The following is a 20,033-nucleotide window of genomic DNA, read 5'->3' as shown; positions in this document are numbered from 1 at the left end:
ATGTCACATTTTGTATCGGTTTGCCTTGTTAAAAACCAAGAAAAATAATAAGTGAGTCCGGGTATTGTTGTTCCATCTCTGTGATCTGATCAGCCAGCTGTTGCAGCGCTGTGCTCACACTCGCTTGAGGAGGAATATAAACACACACAAGAATACACGAGGAAAACTCCCGCGGCAAGCAGAAAGGCTTACAGTTTATGAAGAGCACCTCTAAATTAGGACAGCACACCTTCTTCAGCATTGTTACATCTGTACACCAACATTCATTGATGTGAAAACACGTTCCACCGCCTCTCGTTTTCCCCGTTAACTCCGCGGTGTGATATGCTCTGAACAGCTGGAAGCCCGGTAGATGTAATGCGCTGTCCGGAATGGCTTCACTAAGCCAGGTCTCCGTGAAGCACAATTTGCAAAGTCCTTATTTTTTCAGGTGAAAAGTAATTTGTCTGTTTTGTTAAGAAGAGAGCAGAGAATCTCTAGATGGATGCTTGGCAGCACGGTTCGAAAGCCACGCTGTCGGAGCTTAACCAGCATGCTGGCTCGATTCCCACGTTTGCGTCTTAATGCGCTTGTACAGCACAGCTGCTCCTCCGACTAAAATGTCCAGCAAAAAGTCTGAATAATCAAAAATCGGTAAAAGATTGTCTGGCGTGTGCTGCTGAATATTCAGCAGTTCGTCTCTGGTAAAACTGATCTGAAATAAATTACTAAACATAGGACAAGCAAACAAAAACACTAAATGAACTGGAGTGCTCCATACTGAGGCGGCCATCCGTGGCGCCACAATGTAACAAGAATTCTAGTCATGTGTTACATTAAAAAAAGTAAGCCTATTAAGCGTAATTAATCATAAGCATAATTTCAAAAATGTTGACAATAGTATTAATAAAGAATGAGAGAATGAGTAGGTGTGTCCAAAATGTTTGATTGGTAATGTACAGTATGTGTGTAAATGGCATTTCCAGAGTTTATAAAATATTTGTTTTCTTTAACCTACTTAAAAATCTATAAATATAATCTTAGATTTGGCGATACTTATTTCAACCTGTTTTCTATTATATAGTCACACCAGTTTATTTTTACTTCATGGCTTAAAACCCACTAAAGCACATCACCACAGCAACTCCCCATTCAAAGCGACGTCCATTACCACATGCTCATAGAAACAGGACTGAGAAAAGCCTCCCTGCTCGCAAAGGTTACGCAAGAGCCGGCATAGGTAGATACAGACTTTAGAGAGAGAGGCCCCTGTAAAAATTGAGGGATAATGCATCACGCTTCTGTCAGGGGAGGTTTGGACGGCACTGAACTCATTCTACATGACAGCTGTCACTTTAACTCATCTGACTGCTCATGTGAATTCTCTTTGTGTGGCTGCACCTAATGTTGAGGGAATAGAGGCCTTAAAATGACTTTAGTAAATTAAGCTACTAAATTAATTTACAAAAATATATTTCTGGGCACGTGTAATTAACTATTAACCAAGCCGTCCAAGCATTCATTCAACATTTAGGTATTTTCTGAGCTAAATTAAGTGGGTAACAGGTCTGTGTAATTTTTTTCTTTTTTTATATGAAAACCACATTAAAACTGACTTGGAAACTTTTTATCAGGCCTTCATCATTTAGATTTGATACTTTTCAAATGCCTTTAATGTATAGATTTTTATTGTTTTAGCCTTGTCCCTGATAAACACTTTCAATATTATACTATGAAAATTAATTGTAAATATACAAATTACTACATGTTTAAAACTATGATAAACTAAACAGAGTGAATTAAACAAACCATTTCAATATTTACTGTGTAAATTATTTTTATCAATTTTTTTAAAAATGACAGCTGTCCCACAGCCCAATTTTTTTTTACGTATTTAGGATACATAAAATGTTAGCAATGAAACTGAGCTTTGGCAAAACAAAGAAGTCGTACATTTAATTTCAAAATCATTAAAAATGTCATTTCCAGCACAGAATTCTCTTAAACACGACCCAGAATTTAAGTTGTGCAGGAAATGACACTGTGGTGGGAATTTTCATGACATGAAAAAAAAAAAAAAAAAAAAAGACAAATTTTGTGATGCATATACATTCACTGTTGGACATTGTTAGTAGACAAATTCAATTTATTTCGACTTTGAAAAAACTTCAATACTTTCTAGAAAAAGACTTTCTAGAAGTCCACAGTGCCCGAAGTTGAAGATAAATATTGAAATACATATTGTATTGTAACTTACGTATTATTTCTGATACATAGTTGTGAATAGTTCATACCTTGCTCTTGGCTGGCTGCATGTAAGCTTTCAGGCGAAGACGGAGGTCATGGGCCGTGTCCATCAGATATTGTGAGGATCGTATCAAGACCTCGTCCACTGCACCGGCTATAGGCCAGCTGGCCTTCATCAGAGAACTGCTCTGTATGAAGATAAACAGTCTGAGAATGTTACCCAAAACGGCCGAGTTTTAAGCATAAACTTCACTAAATTTAATATATAAATATTACAATCTCTGAAAACCACACTTAATATCTTGTATAATACTGCTTCTTCTCTAAATCTATCTTGTTTTAAAGGAATAGTTCACCCAAAAATGAAAATGCTGTCATAATTTTTTTTTTCATAATTTTAAAAAAAAAGATACCGATTAAGAAAATGTTTTTTTGGAATCTATTGCCCAATTTTCAGCAAACTACTCGAAAAACTACAATCTAATTTTAGGACATAACTTGGACACACTTTATATTAGGTGTCTGTAACTACTATGTATTTGAGCATTTTATACAATGTACTTATTGTGTGCATACATCGATCAGCCACAACATTAAAATCAACAAGGCGTTTCTGTCCACAGAACTGCCGCTCACTGGATGTTTTTTTTTTTTTGGCACCATTCGGAGTAAATTCTAGAGACTGTTGTGCTGATTGTTGGTGCCAGATGGGCTGGTTTGAGTATTTCTGTAACTGTTGATCTCCTGGGATTTTCATGCACAACAGTCTCTAGAATTTACTCTGAATGGTGCCAAAAACATCCAGTGAGCTTCAGTTCTGTGGACGGAAACGCCTTGTTGATGAGAGAGGTCAACAGAGAATGGCCAGACTGGTTCGAATTGACAAAGTCTACGGTAACTCAGATAACCGCTCTGTACAATTGTGGTGAGAAGAATATCATCTCAGAATACTATTCTGAGATGCGGGTTGACGCTGTTTTGGTGGCACGAGGGGGACCTACACAATATTAGGCAGGTGGTTTTAATGTTGTGGCTGATCGGTATACGTGTTGTTGCATTTACTCACATTCAAACTAGCTGCATTTAATTACATCTGTAGTTACACAGTTAACCTTACCCCTAACCCTAAACCTTCCTGTACCTCTACCTTAGTAGCAGTAAATGTAAATCTTATGAGAAGTACATTGTTATGAATGTATTTTAATGTTAGTAATGTTAGTTCAAGACACCTAATATTAAGTGGGTCACATAACTTTAATGACAGAATAAAGAAAAAACAAGTAGAAAATCGTTTAATTTGTCTAAAAAAGGGCCAATATGATGCCCTTACATCAGAAGAGGTCACTATTCCTCCCAATAACACCAAATGATCGCAAATATATTTAAATAAAAGTCGCTGACATTCACTGTAGCTCCTCAACAGACTAACTGTCTGTGAAATGTTATGGTTTAAAAGTGGACTATTCCTCAGAGGACACCTGTCCTTCAGTGTAGAGGGGGTCTCACCTTCCCCAGCAGGGACCAGGTGTGTTCACACAGGTGTGGGCAGATGGGAGCCAGCAGTAGTGTTTGGTTCTCAATAAACTGAAACACAAGATCTCGGTGCATGCCCTCAATGGCCAACTCCCTGTACTTATCCTTAGCAGCCTATAAAGAAAAAAAAATCATGTTCAAGTTGATAAAAATGTAGGGCAGAAGGCAAGTATAGCCTGGCAGCATTTAAACAACCACAGATGTTTTTGATAAATGTTAGTCAGGCTTCTGTCCAAGTTGCCAAATTAACTAATGGGAAAAATCAGAAAAATTGCTAAAAGAATTTGTGAATAAAGCAGCATTTCTATCCCTTGTGTTCAGGAAAACAAAGTCGTCACTTCTGGGGAAATTGGCACAAAAAAAAAGAAAGAAATGGAAGTTGAATCCACTGTGGCTCTCTCACATCTAAGAATTTATTCTGTAAATGTGTTTCCATCATAGTATATGTCCTCTTACTGAATAATTATTTTATTAAATTTTTTTAAATCGACCTCAAGCGATCGTATGTTTTTTTAAAGGCAGATTTTTGAAATTTTATTTGCATCTTTCCGAATGTGGCAAGTTTTGTGCGATATCCCAAATATTTGCGTACCATTATGTGGATGGAAACCCAACTATTATGGAATGATATTTACATTGCAATTACATGCAGTCAGAGTTTGTGCTAACACATTTTGTTTTAGAATTAGAATTTTAAAAACATTGCCGGACAATTCCACATGCTTTCTGACATTTTGTCAAATAAAAAGTATTTGGTTTACAGCTTCTGCCTACTTTAAAAACATTCCCACAGTAAAGGATGCTAATAGGCAAAGAAGAGAAGAAAAGGGTAGAAAACAAAAGTTAAAGTGCCCTGTTGAAAACAGACATGAGAGAGAAAAGCAAGAGAAACCAAACTGGGAATATCAAGACAAAATCAGAGCATGAAGCAAAATGTACAACTCAGTCCGTCAAAGTGATGGAAGAAGGATAATGATTTTTTGTAGCGCAACCTCTGCATGCAGTCTCTTTTACTGCCATTTCATTGCTCTATTCAATAAATATAACAGGTGCAAATGTAATTACTCTGCAAGTTTCCAACACTCACAAAGTTTACTCAGCACAACAGATGCTAGCCATCTGCTGCCACTCATCAAAAATCAAACTGGTGTTTTTCGGTGAAGGCAGGTGTATGTAATTGTGCATGTGTTACCTGGAACTCAAAGAATCCGCTCTTCAAAGCCTCTTTATACATCATCCTCTCATAGTGCTGCTCTGTTTTAATGATGCTGGAGTTTATTTCACTGCAGACAGAAATTCAGGCAGGAAAGACATTAGATTTTCCAGATTCAAATCATGATTTAACGGGACAATCATAAAGCAACCTACAAATGGCTTAAACTATTCTATATCATAATCGTTACCTAATAAAGACTCGGTCATTAAATGTGTCTGCTGGTCCGGTCCTTAGGTTGTTCTGATTGGCGATCATCTCTTTTACCCACTCCACCCACGTATAGAGACGCAGGATTCCAGCATCTGCCATGGCTTCAACAAAATTAGCATCCTCTACTGTGTCCCCTGCGTCAGCCAGGGCCAACCGCATACCTAAGACACAGACAGATAAACAAATAGACATAGGCCCCGTTTACACATGGTACTAAGATGCGTTTTGAGTAAAGCTGTCATGTCATTAACATGCTAATTTAAAATGTTTATCATGATTAACGCATTTACCAAGATGACATTAGATTATGTGGTTTTATTCAGCTCCGTGTGAGTGATGAACACTGGTTGGAATAGGGCAGAACCTTTGCAACTTGTCAGGGGTCATTACACTTACGCACACACCACAAACACACACACGACAGCGATTCCGTGTCAATGATCAACTGATTGAGAAAGGACTACTTAATCATATATATATATATATATATATATATATATATATATATATATATATATATTTTTTTTTTTTTTACAAAAACAAACTCAGATGGGACTTGTGATAGACAGATTCACACGACCTGCATCGCGCTGCCCTTCCGTCATACTGGACAATTCAGATGAAGTATTTTTACATGTGCAGTGCCAGCCCTAAAAGCAAAATAAGACGATTGCAAAAGCTATTCATGTGAAGTTCAAAGCAGTGCGAATCATGTAAATGTAGCTTCATGATTGCTGTTAACAAAGTAGATAGCCACAATTAATATTGTGGAGGATGAGGGTTTAAGAGATTTAATGCCCATTTCAATCAATTAGCAAATTACGGGGACTATTAGTCATCCTCCCACTTAGTTTTTGGAAAACGTATACTGTTACTTGAATTTGTGCTATTTTAGTGCATTTCTGTCTTTATACTGTGGAATACTTTGTTTGGAAAATTAATCATGATTATCGATGGAAATCATGTGATAAATTGCGATTAAATATAATAAACAACCGACAGCACTAGTTGAGTGATTCAATCGCAAGTTGTCAGCGCTAAATAATTTCAGCACTTCCAAAATCTGTTTAAATCGCGACTGACAATGAGAAATCATGCATTTAATTACAATTTAATATTTTCATCAACTGACAGCACTAGTTTTAAGTGATCTGATCATAAGTGGTCGGTGCTAAATAATTTCAGCACTTTCAAAATCTGCGTTTAATCACGATTAAATATTTTAATCAACTGACAGAACTAGTTATGTGTGATCTGATCACAAGTGGTCAGTGCTAAATAATTTCAGCACTATCAAAATCTGCATTTAATCGCAATTTAATATTTTAATCAACTGACAGCACTAGTTCTGAGTAATCTGATCACAAGTGGTTAGTGCTAAATAATTTCAGCACTTTCAAAATCTGTGAATAATTACGATTAACAATGAGAAATCAAGCGATTAAATATTTTAATCAACTGACAGCACTAGTTTTGAACGATCCGATCACAAGTAGTCAACACTAAATAATTTCAGCACTTTCAAAATCTGTGTTTAATCATGATTAACAATGAGAAATCAAACGATTAATCAAGATTTAATATTTTAATCAACTGGCAGAACTAGTTTTGAGTGATCCGATCACAAGTAGTCAGCACTAAATTTAAGCACTTTCAAAATCTGTGTTTAATCATGATTAACAATGAGAAATCAAACGATTAATCGAGATTTAATATTTTAATCAACTGACAGCATTAATTTTGAGTGATCCGATCACAAGTGGCCAGCACTAAATTTCAGCTCTTTCAAAATCTGCATTTAATTACGATTAACAATTAGAAATCAAGCGATTAATCGTGATTAAATATTTGAATCAACTGTCAGCACTAGTTTTGAACGATCCGATCACAAGTGGTCAGTGCTAAATAATTTCAGCACTTTCAAAATCTGCGTTTAATCATGATTAACAATGAGAAATCAAACGATTAATCAAGATTTAATATTTTAATCAACTGACAGCATTAATTTTGAGTGATCCGATCACAAGTGGCCAGCACTAAATTTCAGCTCTTTCAAAATCTGCATTTAATTACGATTAACAATGAGAAATCAAGCGATTAATCGTGATTAAATATTTTAATCAACTGTCAGCACTAGTTTTGAACGATCCGATCACAAGTGGTCAGTGCTAAATACAGGTGCAAACAGGGTCAGAAACATTTCCTATAGAGCAGTGAAGCATTACCCACTCCCCTGTCAAACGAACACTGCCCTAAACAAGATTTTTAAACTTTGCCAGTTATGTAGACGCTAATGTGTACTTACTGGTTTAGACAAAAACTCCTAATGTTATCCTTTATTGATTAGCACTGATTATTGATATGTTTTGATTTTGCTTTATCTGCTTATGTTTGTATTGTTTTTTTCTAATGTTTTGAATGTTTACTTTACTTATTAATACTGCTATTAGATACCAACGCTATTTAGATTAAACAAAGTTTACTCAAAGAAAAAATGCCAGTTTTCATTTAATTTGTTAATAATTATATTGTAATTTTTTTTAAATAAAGGAGTGTGCTCAATAGCATATTGTTGTATGGGGGGTATCAAAATGGTACAGAACATCATGAAATTTCAATGGCATTGGTATCAATTACTGAAATGTTGGTATTGTGACAACCCTAGTTGAATTGTATTTCTCCTAAACAAGTTTATGACAATGATGATTTTTAAAAGACAATATTTTTCTTTTTGTAACCTCAAATGCATTGTGGAATTACAAAGTCATTCAAGTTTCTCATTTAATATAAATGAGCAAGACAAACAAATGATTACACACAGCTCACATGTGAAGATCTACATAAATCCTTTAATTAAACGTAGAATGAAATGCATTTCTGATGCTGGCACATAGTAAATCTGACCGCTGTGCTGAGGAGTCTGATCATTTTTAACAGGTTTGTTCCTCAAATGAGTGAGTGTTTATGTGTGACTCACCATCTGCTGAAAACTTGGCAATGGCTTGACTTAAAGTGAGGAAGTTACCAGTGGATTTGGACATCTGGTGGATACAAACACAACTTATTATATGGATGAAGAGGACCAACCACACAACACGCAACTATACTTATGAGGACCTCCCATTAACTTCAATAATCCTTAAATAAAGCTGATCATTATTACTGACCTTACTGTTAACTTTTGGCATTTTCAATTAACATGGAGATCATTTTACGCATATACTGTATACACCTTTTTTCTCTAGCGAAGTCCATCCTCACAAAACAGTTTAAAGAGGTCTGACTAGACTAGAATTTTCAGAAATGTGGCTCTATCTTCCCCAAGTATAATGAAACAAGCACATACACATTATACCAAGACAGATCTTAAACAGACAGACAATGCAAGGGTCAGAGAAAAGTCACTATATGTCTTGAAAACAAACTTTTGTCCAGGCAAGAAAATAAGAGGAATATCAAGTCACCTTTTCAGAGTTTAGCAGAAGATGACCATTGGCTCGTACTGCTTTTGGCCATTTACCACTATCATGGGAAATAAAAAACAACAATAAAATACAATTTTAAAGTGCTAAACTTGAAAATATGTGGGATTTAAGTAGCATTCACCAGTGCTTTTCTCTGTAGTTAAAGAAGTAGTATATAATTTTTGCAACCTAGCAGCTAAAAAACAGAACTGCAAAAATAATGACTTAGGTTTTCCATGTACTCCCTCCGTCCACCATTGGTCAAAAAGAAAAAAAAAGAAAGAAAAAAAAAAGATAGTCCCATTGGTTGAGCCAATGTCGCTATATCCAGCTGGCCAGGATGCTCAAACAAAGAGAAGAATGTTTTGGTAGCGCCACAGATGGAGTGTGATGAGGAGGAGGGCATGGCCGGGCAGTGATGGTGCACAGCCTGCGCTGAGTCAACTGATCAGCGGGAGAGCGAGATAAAGGGGAGCCGGAGACACCAGTTCGAGAGAGAGAGAAAGACACACGTGGCCGCTGTGTGTGTGTTTGTTTGTTTTATGTTGTTTTAAGTTGAGCTTGTCATTAAAAAAAAAAAAAAAAAAAAGTTACATTTATGGTTCAGCCAGTTCCCGCCGCCTCCTTGCCCAGCTTTACCTGTTATATAGAGTAACAGTGTTTAAACTTTTCGGGGGAAATCAACCTAAAGTTTGTACTTGTCTGATAATGGATACTTTATAGTTGTCTCTGCATATATTACAACCCCTATTCCAAAAAACTTGGGACAGTATGAAAAATGCTAATAAAAACAAAAAGGAGTGATTGTAAATTATATTCACCCTTTGCTATATTGAAAGCACTACAACTACACATTATATGATGTTTTTTTCCTTGTGAATTTCATTGTTTTTTGAAAATGTACAGTAATTTCAAATCAGATGATTGCAACACACTCCAAAAAAGTTGAGACAGGGGCAAATTAAGACTAATAACAATTTGACGAGTTGAAATAAGGCAATGTGAAACAGGAGATGTTAAACAGATGAGGCAATGGTGTCACAATATATAAGGAGACTCCAAAAACAGCCTAGTCTTTCAAGAGCAAGGATCATTTGAGACTTGTCAATTTGCCAACAGATGCTTCAGCAAATAATCCAGCACTTTAAGAACAATGTTCCCCAAAGACAAATTTGAAGAATTTTGTGCACAATATATATATATATATATTTTTTTTTTAAGATTTGAGGAATCGAAAACCACTTCTGAATGTGCATTATCTCTGATCCCTCAGACATCACTGTCTTAAAAAATATCATTCATCTGTGATGGATATCATGAACATGGGCTTGGAATTACTTTAGTAAACCTTTGTTAGTCAACACCACACACCGCTGCATCCACAGATGCAAGTTAAGACTTTACTATGTAAAGGAGAAGCCATACATCAACACTGTCCAGAAGCACTGCCGACTTCTCTGGGCTCGGTCTCATCTTAGATGGAAAGTAGAACAGTGGAACCGTGTTTTTTGAAAATAAAAACACAGCCGACATGTTCTCTGGGCCAAAGAGAAAAAGGACCATCTAAGCTGTTATCAGCTGTTAAGCCAGTGTCTGTATGGGCCAGGGGTGTGTTAGTGCCCATGGCATGGGTAACTCGCACATCTGTGAGGGCACCTTTAATTCAGACACATATGTACAAATTTTGGAGCAACATATACTGCCATCCAGCACCATCTTTTCCAGGGGTGTTCCTGCATTTCCCAACTTCAAACCACATACTGCCCTGATTACAAGTGCATGGCTGTGTAAGCAGAGAGTGTGGGTGCTAGACTGGCCTGCCTGCAGTCCTGACCTGTCTCCAATTGAGAATGCGTGGCGCACTATGAAGCGCACCATACGGCAATGAAGACCCCATACATTTTTGAATGGGGAAAATTCCACTTTCTAAACTTAAACTTGTGTCTTCAGGGCCCAAATGCTTAAGTGTTTTTAGAAGAAATGGTGATGTTTCACAGTGGTAAACACTTGACTGTCCCAACTTTTTTGGAGCGTGTTGCAATCATCTGATTTGAAATTACTGTACATCAAAAAAAAATGTAAAACATCATATAATGTGTAGATGTAGTGCTTTCAATATAGCAAAGGGTGAATATAATTTACAAATCACTCCTTTTTGGTTTTATTAGCATTTCTCATTGTGTCTCAGCTTTTTCAGAATTGGGGATGTAAGCTGGGATAGAAGAAATTATTTTACAATCCAAAAAAATTACACACTTCACCTTTAAATTCAGCACTAATGATTGTGAGTATGAATTATATGATATGTAATTAGGGGAAGAAAATGTTAAGTTCAGATACACAAGAAATATATAATCCATTATATTTCCTCTACATACACTATATTGCCAAAAGTATTCGCTCACCCATCCAAATAATTGAATTCAGGTGTTCCAATCACTTCCATGGCCACAGGTGTATAAAATGAAGCACCTAGGTATGCAGACTGCTTCTACAAACATTTGTGAAAGAATGGGCCGCTCTCAGGAGCTCAGTGAATTCCAGCGTGGTACTGTGATAGGATGCCACCTGTGCAGCAAGTCCAGTCGTGAAATTTCCTCGCTACTAAATATTCCACAGTCAACTGTCAGTGGTATTATAACAAAGTGGAAGCGATTGGGAATGACAGCAACTCGTAAAATGACAGAGCGGGGTCAGCGGATGCTGAGGCGCATAGTGCGCAGAGGTCGCCAACTTTCTGCAGAGTCAATCGCTACAGACCTCCAAAGTTCATGTGGCCTTCAGATTAGCTCAAGAACAGTGCGTAGAGAGCTTCATGGAATGGGTTTCCATGGCCGAGCAGCTGCATCCAAGCCATACATCACCAAGTGCAATGCAAAGCGTCGGATGCAGTGGTGTAAAGCACGCCGCCACTGGACTCTAGAGCAGTGGAGACGCGTTCTCTGGAGTGACGAATCACGCTTCTCCATCTGGCAATCTGATGGACGAGTCTGGGTTTGGCGGTTGCCAGGAGAACGGTACTTGTCTGTCTGCATTGTGCCAACTGTGAAGTTTGGTGTAGGGGGGATTATGGTGTGGGGTTGTTTTTCAGGAGCTGGGCTTGGCCCCTTAGTTCCAGTGAAAGGAACTCTGAATGCTTCAGCATACCAAGAGATTTTGGACAATTCCATGCTCCCAACTTTGTGGGAACGGTTTGGGGATGGCCCCTTCCTGTTCCAACATGACTGCGCACCAGTGCACAAAGCAAGGTCCATAAAGACATGGATGAGCAAGTTTGGTGTGGAAGAACTTGACTGGCCTGCACAGAGTCCTGACCTCAACTCGATAGAGCACCTTTGGGATGAATTAGAGCGAAGACTGCGAGCCAAGCCTTCTCGTCCAACATCAGTGTCTAACCTCACAAATGCGCTTCTGGAAGAATGGTCAAAAATTCCCATAAACACACTCCTAAACCTTTTGGATAGCCTTCCCAGAAGAGTTGAAGCTGTTATAGCTGCAAAGGGTGGGCCGACGTCATATTAAACCCTATGGATTAAGAATGGGATGTCACTTAAGTTCATATGCATCTAAAGGCAGATGAGCGAATACTTTTGGCAATATAGTGTATGTGAATCTGTAAAAAAAAAAAAAAATCAGGGGTTATTTTATTTTTTTTAAGTCTATAATCTGCAGATTATCATTAGTAAAGTGTATTGTACCTGTCATTTGGCCACATGGCTACATGACTGTAGAGGTAATATGAGAGATGGTTTGGCACTAAGTCTTTTCCTGACACTCTCACATCTACCGGGTACCAGAACTCAAACTCCCTCCTGAGCCTCAGCAGGTGCTCCTTTGGGATGTTCGTCTTTGGGAAAGGTGCTGTTTTGAAGAAGATGTAATCCCACACTTCCCTTGTCATCTGCTCAGGTCTATAGGGAGGAAGACAGTGTTTTTGGTATCATTTTATATTTTGTGTGCGAGTATATTCAGATGGTCATTAAGCATTCATTTTCCATGTCAATCTGATTCTTAATCAACACTATTGGGATTTTACTGTCAATTCAACACAATTGGGCTGTCAATTCATTTCATGATATGCCAATTAATTTGCATTAATTTTGTTGTTCTAAGTACATATGCATCAGAGGGACACTTTTGAAGCTACTCAAGATGGTTGTGTCACATTTCACAGGTTTTCAGTGTATCGTGCCATGAAATGTAGTTTAAAACTATTAAAAAAGCATTTTGAGAACCCTGCATTCTGTTGTGGGGCATGCAGCTGTCTTAGAAAAGCTTTTGGTTTGTTGCCTTTACAACTGCGCGTTACCTGTACAGCTGGAGTTGCGTCAACTGCCCCCTGCTGACAACGACTCGCAAAAACCGTCAATTTTCTTACATTTTCATAATCATTTGTCGTGGAAATTAAGAATCAATTAATCATTAACGTTAATACCACAAAACACACGTGGAGAACTCCAAATAATATGTGCATGTAGACTTGTTTTTAAATAGAATTTACATTAATACACTTAAGAAATGCAAGTATTGGCATTTTCCTCTTAAAATATTAGTTCAGTGTATTTTAATACATTTAGGCTATGTTGAATTTGTGAATTGTCTAATCACTGTTAATGAATTACTGCTAATAATAACTTGAATACAAGATACATATTTCAGTTCATTAAAACTTCCACATTGTGGAACATGGGAAATTTCAGACCTTTTGACTTAATTACATATAAAAACAAAATAAGTCCAATCATAGGACGCTGCGTAAACACATTACAGAGGGTTCCCACTCTTTTCAACCAATGAATTTCCAAGATTTTTCCATGACTTTTCCATGACTTGAAAACTAATTTCCATGCCCAAACATTTAGCCTTTCATCTTGAAAATTGCACCAAAATCACAATTGCAAATTTGTAAAAAACAAAACCACAACATTGTTTTACAAAAGTTCAACTTAAAACATTTAATTTAAAATTTAATCCATCACAAACATATTGTGTGAATCCTAAAATGGGCGGGGATTAGCGCACATCATTGTCTCTAAATGGTCAGGCAGGGCTCAACACTAAGGATTTTTTTCTACTGGCCCGATTGGACCAGTGGTTCAGATTTTCACTTACCCTGCCAAAATGTTTGCTGGCCCCAACACAAAAATGACAAATAGCTGTATTTACTAGAGGTCGCCCGATATATCGGTTTTGCCGATTAATCGTCACCGATAACAGATTTCTGGAACTATCAGTTATCGGCAAAAATCCACACCGATAGTTTTTCCTGTTGCGTCCGGTGCTGGAATGGCTGGGAAGGGTCCACTGTCATTATACAGTATGAGAGCGGCCTCTAGAGGTGAAATAAAAACTATCACTTCACTGATGCCTTGTGGAGTTTGTTTTGACACGTGAGACTACACTCTGCATGGAACGGAACACTTCAGATGCAGATTTAAAACATCAACAACAAAAAGGTGTATATATACAGTACACGTTGTCGTATCATTATAAAGTAAATAATTTGTTGACTAGATGCTGCATTAGTAGAGAACAGCAGTATGTTTGCTGACAAGGCTGAGGGGATGCTAACATTAAAGCTAACCTCAAGCGGTTAGAACAATGTGACAAAAATACACGCAAGTCCTACCCAAATGTTTAAATGTCACGATTGTTACCATCTATTAGCATTAGTTTATATCCAGCTGGTCAAGTTTATGCATTCGTTAGCCAGCTAAGTTGCATATTTAAAGCTAGTGACATGAGAAAGCAAATTAATATCTTCATGCAGCCGAGAGAAACGTATAAACAAATCAGAAACGCATCTGATTTCTATTTAAAAAAAAAATTATCCTCACTGTAATACGATGAATTCAGATCAAATCACATTCTTGTGCTAAAAAAGGCAAGACACACCGCAACAAATACAGTTTAACAGAAAACAGGTGTCTCAATATGCTTTTAAAAATCTTTTTAATTAGATACATCATCTAAAAAACAGTGCTCCTGCACGAGACGCTGAATAAACAAAAACAAAGGAAAACAAAGATGTTCCTCTAGCGCGCATTTACACAGAAAAACAAATGGATGGTTGCAAAAGCATTCGGTGTGAACAGCCTCTTACAGTTGGTGGAGGTCTTTGGCTGTTGCGTCTTGTTCTCTTATAAGTGTTTCTCAGATTAAGCAATGAGTTGTTTAAAAGATTTGTCAGGAAAGATGTTCAACTTGGAAATGTGTGTCTCGAGATCCTCGCGTTCGGTTCCAGTCTGTTGTGTTCCGTCTGATTGAACAGCCCCTGGCCTGGGCTCATAGTCTGAGCCACTTCACCACCGAGTTCAGCCGAATACCACTGCTATCTGTGAATATTGCTACTCTACATACAACTGTACCGAATAAAAAAAACAATATGGTATTTCACTGTTATTATGAAGCTTGAGTCTGGATTAGTAGGAATCAGTGCAAGTGTAGCACATTGTGAACTGTCTATTGAAGCGTTTTCCCCACTCATTTTACTTTTGACGTAACATTTGAGAATATGGACCGACTAAAACTTTAGTTGAAACGAATTTCTCATTTTTTTACAGCCAGGATAGGAATGTTCTATGCAATAATATAACGGTGCTGTATGGTTTATGTATTTACTGCGCCCTCTTGTGAACTAAGGAAACAACGTCAATTTAAAAATCAGCTGACTTTAAAATTCGAATATTAGTTTATTTATATTAATATTTATATATTTATTTCATTTAAAAAAGTACAATACATTTTCATGGTTCAGTTAGTACTGTTTATTTTTGTAATAAAGTTCAGCACTATTTTACTTTGAGTGTTATTTTTTCATTCAGTATCAATTTTAAAAAACTATCGGTTGATTAATCAGTTATCAGCAGGTACTGCCCAACTTAGTTATCGGTCGACCTCTAGTTTTTACCATCATGGCTTTAAAAAATGTGTCTGAAGCTAATTTCTTTGTAATAAATATTACGTTTTTAAGACAATTTCCCCCAAAATTGTATCACATTTATAATTAGCAAGATATTTTTTCTACCTTATGTAACCCCATATCAGTGTTTACAGATATAAATTAATCATATTAACCTCAGCCGTCCAGCCATTTACGTATGTTTTTAAGTGAAGAGTTCTGTGGAGCAGAGGATGAGTCTTCCGTCACCCGTTTAGTCATTCTGTCAACTTTAAAGCTCTGTGTAGTTTTCACAATCAGGATCAAAGATTTAGTCACTGAGTTAAAGATTTGATTATTGGCTGAATTTTATAAACATGATTCCCTGAAAGAGGAGACCTTGCTACTAAATCCCAAACAAGACCAACACTGACTGATACACAAAGCACAGAAAGAAAATATCTGTACAATCCAGAAACTAGAAGTGTAACAGGTGTTATGAGAAAGAAATGAAGTAGACTGTTTTAAAATAGTCATCTTCACCCTGCAGCTGAACAGCTCTAAAAATAATAATAACCACAGTGATTTTGCTTCTGTTCATATCAAACGCCATTGAATTAATGTTTACATTTTGAAAAACATTACCTAAATGTATGGGCCTACTTGTATTTTGGATACTGGAGCAGCTCAGATTTCCAGCCACATGTATAATCGGGGTTTAACAAAGTTTATTAGGTATTATTCTGGCTTCATCTCTAAACGTGAAATAATGAGAGAAACTGCGCTTTTTTTTTTTTTTTTTTACTGTGGGAACATTAATTGCGCTCTGTCCCGTTCGAGTGCACGTGTACGTTAAACAAAGTCTCCGCTGCATGGAGAGATGTGAGAGAAATGCACGGACAAAGATGGATTTACAGTCTTATAGAAATTAACTATTGATTTCACGTGTTCCAATGTGTGGATTGCTAATTTTCAACAACATATTAAAGTGGAAAAATTGGGAATTTCGTGCACTGTGATTGTGAACTGCGGAATGTGCGGGGCATCAGGCAGTCCTTACTGTCAGGAATTCTAAATAACATGATATATTTTAAACACTTCACCGTGCATTTTCAATCCAGTGCAACGTATCACCTTGATTAAATATTTTAGGACAGAGCATAATACATTTTTAAAAAATCCATGATTTTGAAGATTTTATTAATTTCCATGACTTTTCCAGGCCTGGAAATCACAATTTTAGAATTCCCTGATATTTCCAGGTTTTCCATGACCATGGGAACCCTGAGTGCATAGCATACCACTTCTCTGGTGATAGTGAGGTAAATGTACCTTTGTACTTCCCCGGCGATCACTGACGTAACTGTAGGTTGGGATAAAACAAGGAGACTGGTAGATCAACAGTGCTTGTTGTCATGTTGTACTTTAACACACTAATACGGTAAAATGCCCCAACACTGATTACATTGAGCTCGCTTCATCTTTACTAGAGAAAAAGTGATGGATGTGCGTCTGTGTGGTTATTTTCTGTGTTGCGGAAAAGACTTGACATGCAACTCACAAGCGGCAGTGCGCCCTCTAGTGGCGGATGACTGTATAGACTGTCTGTTAGCATGATTACTGAACACATTTTTTCTGAAATTGATAATTCGATGAGCGATAAGCTTAATCGATCAAATTTTCAAAAACGATTAATCGATTATTTATTAATCATTAACATCCGTAGCTCTGTTGATTGGAAAATTCCTTATCAAGGAATGTACGTACAGTCAGGAGGCATGTTTAACTGCATACATTTTTTATTTTTTATCTTTATCTTTAATAATCTCTTTTTAATATAATTAATCGTGCCTTTGAAAAGCCGTCAATTTGCTGCCAGTACAACTTGCACTTCCTGTCCCCTGCTAATTGTTAATTTACATTGTTCTTTTTTTTTTAAAATACGCTGGTTTTTGATAGTTATGAGCGCCTTGCTGTGCATGTGATCATGCTCAGTGTCAGCTGGGAAAGGGTGACTGTTAATTGCAACTTGCTGCTGCAGTTTCTGCCTCACAAATCCACCGATTTGGGCGATGATGGCGGCGTAAATAAAATGACATATTTGATGTACTGTAGCACCAGGACATGACACCATTGTTTGGCAAATTCGAAAAGCTGTAACACTACAATCTACTTGCCGTTTGCCAGCTCGCCGATGTAGAATATTTGCTCTGTTTTCATGTGAGCGCTCAGCGTTGCCTCTCCAGGGAGGAGACGGTTTCACAGCTCTCAATGTTGCATTGCTTGGTTTTAATCACACTTAGGTATTTATTTATGTATCATACGATACATATTATATTGAATGGAGAGCATTGTATCGTACGATACAAAACAATACGATATTTTTTTACACCCCTAAAACTAAATTGTACATATTCGTATTCTTAGAAAAAAAATTAATTATTTTTACAAGATTCTTTAAAGGGATAGCTCACACAAAAATTGGTCCACAGAAGAAAGGGGTGAAAGAAAATGTAACTATGAGTGCAAGTTAATTTTCAGGTGAACTTGCAATAGATTTATGAAATGCAAAATGTTAGACTGATTTTCTTATTTTTTATTTCTTATTCCCTATTTCCTTTTATCCTTTATATGGTTTCCTGTTTTTACATTTTCTAGCCTTTCTGGAGGAGTCGATCCAAAGCACAAATAATACCTGATTCCCAGTGGTGAGGGTCCCTGTCCATTGAGGGTTCCTCCCTGCAGAAGATGTGCTACAGTGTAGAAGGCCATGTAAATTGTGGAGTCCGACAGGGACTCAATGAGCCATTGCTCATCCCATGGCAACCGGGTTCCTATGGGACCCAAACACATAAAAGAAGTCCAAAATCAAAGGTTCTCTCTAAGGAACAACAAGAAAATTGCTGATGGTATCGCTGAGTGGTTTGGGGGCAAGGGAGGAGAGGAGAATAACAACAGAATATTAAACAGAAATAAAGATGGTCCTTGTCCTCACCTAATGCCTTTGATTAATACAGGCTTTACACAAAGGTGCATTCAAAAAGTTGTGCAAAAACTTCTGTCTATACCAAGCATGATTACGCAGCAATTTACTCCAAAATGAAAAATCTAGTAGGACACAGGTAAAGCGTGTTAACAAAAATTGCTCTGATTCACAGATTGCTCTGATCTTACCAAGCCCATATGTTCTGGAGCAGGCATGTTCCTGAAGCCAATTCAAAGTTGCCTCAAAGTTCTTCCTGGTTTCATCGCAGAACCTGAAGCGCAATGCATACAATGAACATTCTCACATTCACACATGCTCTCTTACAAAATGTTCATGCCTTTGACTGACGCCCCTCTGCCACAGTGTGAGTGAGATAAATTTACGTCTCTAGATCCTCCAGGACGCCCATGGCTTGTTTTTTCCATTCCTCATTGCCGTAATCCAGATACCTGTGAGATAGAAGCTCTAGTCACTGTCTGACAAGTTAAATTGATTAGGGACAGCACAAGACAAGTGACAAACCCCACAGAATAATAAGGACAAGATGTGAGTTAATTGAACAGGAAGTATACTACAGGACAGTAGGTCACTAATCTTGGATGCTATCATTTATTTTGAGAAGAGTATAAGAGTCACCTTCCACAAATAGGGTACACATTTATTTTATTTTTTTTAAAAGCAATAAAGCCAGAGCTGTTCTTTGGAGTGAAAACTTTTACACACGTTAGACTGGCATATGTGGCTTTACAACCAAATAAAAACTGTTTTTTTTCGAGGGGCCTTGGTAGCTCAGTGGTAAAATACGCTGGCTACCACCCCTGGAGTTCGCTAGTTCAAATCCCAGGGCGTGCTGAGTGACTCCAGCCAGGTCTCCTAAGCAACCAAACTGGCCCGGTTGCTAGGGAGGGTAGAGTCACATGGGGTAACCTCCTCGTGGTCGCTATAATGTGGTTCGTTCTCGGTGGGGCGCGTGGTGAGTTGAGCGTGGTTGCCGTGGTGTATGGCATGAAGCCTCCACACGCGCTATGTCTCGGTGGCAATGCGCTCAACAAGCCATGTGATAAGATGTGTGGGTTGACGGCCTCAGACACGGAGGCAACTGGGATTCGTCCTCCGCCACCCGGATTGAGGCGAATCACTACGCGACCACGAGGACTTAAAAGCACATTGGGAATTGGGCATTCCAAATTGGGAGAAAAAGGGAAAAAAAAAAAAAAAAAAAAAAAACTTCAAGTAGTTTTTTTTCTACCATTCAGACTGCAATGTGTAAAAAAAAACACCATAGCAATGTGCAGTGTGCAATGTTTTCTGTAACTGTGTTATTTAGTGAACTGTGTAACATTCACTACATAGTGAATAGTGAAGTAGGGAATGAAACACAGTATCTGCATAAATGTGTAACTACTGTAATGCCACTGTCATTTATGTTCTCTTGTGAGTCCAGCTCTGTGGCAAGATGTCATGATGTGTGAACAAAGCTTTAGATAAACTATTATCGAACTTAAAATTCACATAGCA

The 20,033-nt window shown here is 37.5% G+C and overlaps 1 protein-coding gene across 1 annotated transcript in view; it reads right to left on the bottom strand.

Annotated features, from left to right (window-relative positions):
• Positions 1-20,033, bottom strand: part of LOC127429331 (leucine--tRNA ligase, cytoplasmic-like) — a 44,738-nt gene that overhangs the window by 10,448 nt on the left and 14,257 nt on the right. The window contains exons 17-26 of the mRNA XM_051678297.1: positions 18,899-18,964; positions 18,704-18,786; positions 18,225-18,363; positions 12,348-12,560; positions 8,650-8,707; positions 8,163-8,226; positions 5,163-5,346; positions 4,952-5,042; positions 3,733-3,873; positions 2,274-2,414 (exon numbers count right to left, since the gene is read on the bottom strand). Of these exons, the coding sequence (XP_051534257.1) occupies positions 2,274-2,414; positions 3,733-3,873; positions 4,952-5,042; positions 5,163-5,346; positions 8,163-8,226; positions 8,650-8,707; positions 12,348-12,560; positions 18,225-18,363; positions 18,704-18,786; positions 18,899-18,964 (1,180 nt within the window). The remainder of the gene's footprint in view (positions 1-2,273; positions 2,415-3,732; positions 3,874-4,951; positions 5,043-5,162; positions 5,347-8,162; positions 8,227-8,649; positions 8,708-12,347; positions 12,561-18,224; positions 18,364-18,703; positions 18,787-18,898; positions 18,965-20,033) is intronic.

Source organism: Myxocyprinus asiaticus, chromosome 38 (genome assembly GCF_019703515.2).
Source record: "Myxocyprinus asiaticus isolate MX2 ecotype Aquarium Trade chromosome 38, UBuf_Myxa_2, whole genome shotgun sequence".
NCBI classification, from domain to species: domain Eukaryota; kingdom Metazoa; phylum Chordata; class Actinopteri; order Cypriniformes; family Catostomidae; genus Myxocyprinus; species Myxocyprinus asiaticus.
Note: the sequence above shows the minus strand (reverse complement) of the source record. Positions and strands in the feature narration are given on the sequence as shown.